This window comes from Herpailurus yagouaroundi, unplaced genomic scaffold (assembly GCF_014898765.1).
Source record: "Herpailurus yagouaroundi ecotype Mexico unplaced genomic scaffold, PumYag 190, whole genome shotgun sequence".
NCBI lineage: Eukaryota > Metazoa > Chordata > Mammalia > Carnivora > Felidae > Herpailurus > Herpailurus yagouaroundi.
This window is the reverse complement of record NW_024412421.1, coordinates 31,783,380-31,789,379: the sequence shown is the minus strand read 5'-3', so window position 1 is coordinate 31,789,379 and position 6,000 is coordinate 31,783,380. Positions and strand designations below refer to the sequence as shown.

Below are 6,000 nucleotides of genomic sequence, written 5' to 3'. Positions count from 1 at the left end.
GGGGGGAGAGAGGGAGAGGGGGCAGAGGGGGACTGGGGGGAGACAGGGAGAGGGGGCAGAGGGGGACGGGGCGGGGGGAGAGGGGAGAGGGGGGAGGGGGGACTGGGGGAGAGAGGCGGGGAGAGGGGGACTGGGGGGAGAGAGGGAGGAGGGGGAGAGGGGCCTCCCGGCAAGACAGGAACATCTCTGAAACTGGCCTTCCTCACTAGCATTGTGCTGGGGCCGCAGTGCTGGTGGAGTAACAAATATGGGGAAGGAGTCTGTGCGCTGGTTCCCCTTAGAGGCTGTTCCTGGCACTTGCTTCTGGATGGTTCTCTGTTGAGCAGGACTGTCAGGCACACTGCAGGACACTAAGCACACCTGGCTGCCTCCCAGCCCATCTGTAGCACAACCCGAAGCCTCCCCTGGGGATGGGGGTGGGGTTCTGCCCCAGTGCAGAACCAGTGGACGGTGCGAACTTCATAAGGTTCTTTATTTAGAAGGTAGTGGTCATAGTTAATTTTCACTATTAGAGCGACGTCTCCTCCTAGTGGTGACAATTTGACTTAGGGAAGGTGCAGAGGCATAAGATAATTACTATAAGTGAATTTATACGGCAAAGATCTGGAGGGTCGAGGGACCAAAGGATTTCTTTCTTCCTTTCTTTCTTTTTTTGAATGTCTCTTTATTTTAATGACAGCGTGCGAGCGGGAGAGGGGCGGAGAGAGAGGGAGACACAGCATCTGAAGCAGGCTCCAGGATCCCCCGAGCTGTCAGCACAGAGCCCGACAGGGGGCTCGAACGAACCGTGAGATCATGATCTGAGCCGAAGTGGGACGCTTCACCACTTAACTGCTTAACCACTTAACTGACCGAGCCACCCAGGTGCCCCCAAAGGGATTTCTAAAGGTGGGGGTGGGAGGGAGCTTTCCTGAAGCCTGACCCCCCCCCCCCCCCCGCATGCCCTGGGGATGTGCGGGTGGGGGAGCGGCTGGCCTACCTCCGGTTGCACTTCTCCTGGTACAGTTGGAGCTGGTTCTCGTTGACGTTGAACTCTTTCACGAGGGCATCCCGGTTGGCATTGCGCAGATTCTGGTGTGTGTCGTACAGGAACAGCTGGTTGTTCAGCTCTTCCTGCCGCCTTCGCAGCTGGCGGCAGGAGGAGTAGAGTTCCTCTTCACTCTCCTGGAGGGAAGGAGCACACAGCGATGGGGTGGGGCTCTGCATCTTAACAGAGGGCCAAGAGGGAGCAGGAGGCACAGAAGGTTTGCAGCTGGGATTATCCCAGAAAAACACAGGGCCCATTTTCACCAAAGATAAAACTCACAATCATTTATTCCAGTGGAAGCAAGCAGTTTGAAAAACGCTTGTTCACGATGAAGGGTGGCTTTGCTGTGAAACGTGGAGTAGTAACTTACACTGGCCCCCGATCCCAGGGCAGGTACATCTGTGCGTTCTGCATGGGCTCCTGGTCCCTACCTGAACGCAAAGGGTCTGAGTCGCTGCGTGCCTAACGTGGAACACAGCAGGGAAGGGGGAGAGGTGCCTAAGGGAAGCGGGAGCCAGCATATCACTGAAGCCTTTAAAAAGCAAGGTCACACACTACAACACGGAGGAACCCTGAAAACGTTAAAGAAGCCGGTTCCAAAAGACCACAGCCCTTGATTCCATTTATACGACGTGTCCAGAATGGGTAAATTCATAGAGACAGAAAAGGGGTGGTTGCCTGGGGGGGGGGGGGGGGGGGGGGGGGGGGGGGGGGGGGGTGGAGTCAGTGGAGATAGGTAATGAGCAGGAGTTTCTTTTTGGGGGTGATGACAGTGTTCTAAAGTTGATCGTGGTGACGGTTGCACAACTCTGTGAATATAGCAAAAATCAGGGAATTGTCCATCTTAAATGGGTGAATTATATGGTATATGAATCATACCTCAAAGCTGTTATCCTTGGCCCCCCCCCCCCCGGAAAACCACCCGGAAACTGGGGTTAGGCCCCCCCCCCCCCGGGGATGGCATGTGACTCAGGTCTAGCCAGTAACAATGTCTCATTCCCTCTGCCCACCGCCTGTGAGCATGTGACCCAAGCCAGGCCAATTAGAAGCATCCATGGGACTGTGGTTGGTGCTCTTGGTAAAAAACAAAACAAAAAAATAAATAAATAAATAAACTAAAAACCAAAACTTTCTCTTCTTGGGCATCAGCTGAAAGAGTGGTGAATGTTTCCAGTGGCTACTGACTCCTTTGCTATGACACACAGAAAGTTGGGAATGAAGTGAAAAGAGAGGGAAACAGAGCTATTGCATGAGCACCTGGATCCAGCCATGACTGAGGCAAAGTCTTCCCTTAAACTCTGCAGTTTTCTTACCCAAAACGTCCCCTCCATTATGCTAAGAAAAAAACTTGTAACAGGAAGGAGTTTGGATTTCAGCATGGGAGAAAGAGGATGTTTTACTTCACTGATTTTTAATTTAAAATTTTAATTCAAGTATGTATTTGACCTACAATATTATATTAGTTTCAGTTGTACACCATAGTGATTTGGCCAATATATGCATTAGGAAATGCTTACCACAGTAAGTGTAGTTACCATCTGTCACCATACAAAGTTATTTCAATATTGACTACATTTACTATGCTGTTCTTTTCATCCCCATGACTTTTCAACGTTATTTATTTATTTTTGGGACAGAGAGAGACAGAGCATGAACGGGGGAGGGGCAGAGAGAGAGGGAGACACAGAATCGGAAACAGGCTCCAGGCTCCGAGCCATCAGCCCAGAGCCCGACGCGGGGCTCGAACTCACGCGAGATCACGCGAGATCTCGCGAGATCGTGACCTGGCTGAAGTCGGACGCTTAACCGACTGCGCCACCCAGGCGCCCCTCATCCCCATGACTTTTAACTGGAAACGCGTACTCTTAATCTTCCGCTGTTCTGCCCATTCTCCGACTCCCTCCCTACCCCCCACCTTCTGGCAGCTACCAGTTCTGTATACTTGAGTCTATTTCTATTTTGTTTGGTTGGTTTGGTTTTTTAGACTCTACATCTAAGCGACCTCACATAGTGTTTGTCATTATCTAACTTATTTCATGTAACATCACGTGATACCCTCTAGGTCCAGCCATGTTGCTGCAAATGGCAAGATGTCATTCTTTTTTATGGCTCAATACTATTCCATTCTATATATGTTTTCTTTATCCATTCATCTATCCGTAGATGATACTTAGGCTGCTTCCATATCTTGGTTCTTGTAAATAAGGCTACAATAAACACAGGGGTGCATAGATCTTTTTCAATTAGTGTTTTCATTTTCTTTGGATGAACACCAAGAAGTGGGATTACTGGATTGTATGGTATTTTTTTTTTTAATTTTTTGAGGAACGTCTATACTGTTTCCACAGTGGCTGCACCAGTTTGCATTCCTACCAACACAGCCTGAGGCTTTCTTCTTCTCCAGACTCTTGCCAACATGTGCTCCTTCTGTTTTTTGATACTAGTCATTCATTCTGACAGGTGTGAGGTGGTATCTCGTTACGGTATTGACTTGGCATTTCCCTGCTTAGAGATGTTGGGCATCTTTTCATGTGTCTCTTGGCCCTCTGTATGTCTTCTTCAGAAAAGTGTACAGGTCCTCTGCCCATTTTTTAATCAGACTGTTTTTTGCCATTGAGTTGTATGAATCCAGGGGTTGCCTTTCGAGTTTTTTAATTTCCTTGGCTGTGCAAAAGCTTTTTAGTTTGATGTAGTCCCGCTTGTTTATTTTTGCTTTTGTTTTCCTTGCCTGAGTAGACAGATCCAGAAAAAATAGCGCTAAGGCCCACGACCAAAGAGTTTACTGCCTGGAGTTTAGGGGTTTTGCGGTTTCAAGTCTTATATTTAGGTCTTTAATTCATTTTCAGTTTATTTTTGTGTATCGTGTAAGGAAGTAGTCCAGTTTCATTCTTTTCCATGTAGCTGTCCAGTTTTAACACATTTACTGAAAAGACTTTATCTTCCCCATTGTATATCATTGCCTACTGTGTCATACGTTAATTGACCATAAAAGCGTGGTTTTTATTTCTGGTTTCTCCATTCTGTTCTGTTGATCTTTGTGTCTGCTTTTGTGCCAGTACCATACTGTTTTGGTTATTGTAGCTTTGCGGTAGATCTTGAAATCTGGGATTGTGGTACCTTCACCTTCGTTCGTTCTCAGGACTGCTTTCGCTATTCAGGGTCCTTTGCGGTTCCATACAACTTTCTAGTTTCTGTGAAAAGTGCTGTTGGCATTTTGATAGGGATTGCACTGAATATGTAGATTGCCTTGGGTAGTACGGCCATTTTAACAATATTCTTCCAATCTGAGTGTGGTGTAACTGTCCATCTAATTGTGTCATCTTCAGTTTCTTTCATCATTGTCTTACTGTTTCAGCGTAGAGGTCTTTCACCTCCTTGGTTACATTTATTTCTGGATATTTTATTCTTTATGATGTAATTTCAAATAGGATGTTTTCTTAATTTCCCTTTTTGTTAGTTTGCTATTGGTATATAGAAACACCACAGATTTCTATATATTAATTTTGTATCTTGCAACTTAGCTCATTTATTCTAATGGGTTTTCTTTTGGTGGAGTTTCTAGGATTTTCTATATATAGTAGCATGCCATCTGCAAAGCTGTACTCCCTTAGCAATCTGGATGCCTTTTCTTTTTTTTAAGAGAGAGCAAGAACAAGCAGGGGAGAGGGGTAGAGGGAGAAAGAGACAGAATCCCAAGCAGGCTCCATGCTCAGTGCGGAGCCTGATATGGGGCTCAATCCCCTGACCCCAGGGTCAGGACCCAGGACCCAGGCACCCCTAACATGGACGCCTTTTATTTTCTTGTCTCATTGCTGTGGCTAGGAATTCCAGTACTGTGTTGTGTAAGAGTCAACACCCTTGTCTTATTCCTGCTCTTAGAGGAAAAGCTTTTAGCTTTTCACTGTGGAGTATGATGTTAGTTGTGGGTTTGTATAGATGGGTTTTATTATGTTGAGGTATGTATGTTCCCTCTAGACCCACTTGGTTGAGAGTTTTTGTAATTAATGGGTGTTGAATTTTGTCAAATACTTTTTCTGTATCAAGATAATATGATTTTTATCCTTCATTTTATTAATGTGATGTATTACTTTGATTTGTGGATAATTTGTGAGCTACCTTGCATCGCTGAAATAAATCCCACTTGGTGGTGAATGGTGCTTTTAATGTATTGTTGAATTCAGTTTTATAATACTTTGTTGAAGATTTTGCATCTATGTTCCTCAGGGATATTGGTGTGTAATTTCCTTTGTGTCTGTGTGTGTGTGTGTGTGTGTGTGTGTGTGTGTGTGTGTGTGTGTCTGGTTTTGGTATCAGGATAATTAATGCTGGCTTCATGGAAGGAATTTTGAAGCATTACTTCCTCTTCTATTTTTGGAATAGTTTGAGAAGGATAGGTTGCTACTCTTTTTTAAATGTTTGGTAGAATTCACCTGTGAAGCCATCTGGTCCTGAGCTTTTGTTTGTTGTGAGTTTTTGGATTGTTGATTCAACTTCATTACAAGGAATCAGTCTATTGTCTACTGTTTTCTCATTCAGTCTCGGAAGATTGTATGTTTCTAGGAATTTATTCGTTTCTTCTAGGTTGTCCAGTTTGTTGGTGTATAATTTTTGGTAGTAGCCTTTTATAATCCTTTATCTCTCTGTGGTGTCCATTAGAACATTCCCTTTCTGATTTTGAGTCTTCTTTTATTCTTGAGGTATCTGGCTAAAGGCTTATCAATTTTATCTTTTCAAAGAAACAGGCCTTAGTTTCACTGATCAATTTTTGTAGTCTTTATTTCTTACTCTGATCTTTATTATTTCTTTCTTTCTATCAACTTTGGGCTTTGTGTTTTGTTCTTTTTCTAGTTCCTTTAGGTATAAGTTTAGACTGAGATTTTTTGTGTTTCTTGAGGTAGAGGCTTGTATTGCCATAAACTTCCCTCTTAGAACTGCTTTTGCTAAATCCCAAAGATTTTGAACTGTTGTGTTTC

At 44.7% G+C, this 6,000-nt stretch overlaps 1 protein-coding gene across 1 annotated transcript in view; it reads right to left on the bottom strand.

The window, feature by feature from the left end:
- Positions 1-6,000, bottom strand: part of PLCG2 (phospholipase C gamma 2) — an 88,851-nt gene that overhangs the window by 5,024 nt on the left and 77,827 nt on the right. Inside the window, exon 28 of the mRNA XM_040443417.1 lies at positions 980-1,164. Coding sequence (XP_040299351.1) covers positions 980-1,164 — 185 coding nt within the window. The remainder of the gene's footprint in view (positions 1-979; positions 1,165-6,000) is intronic.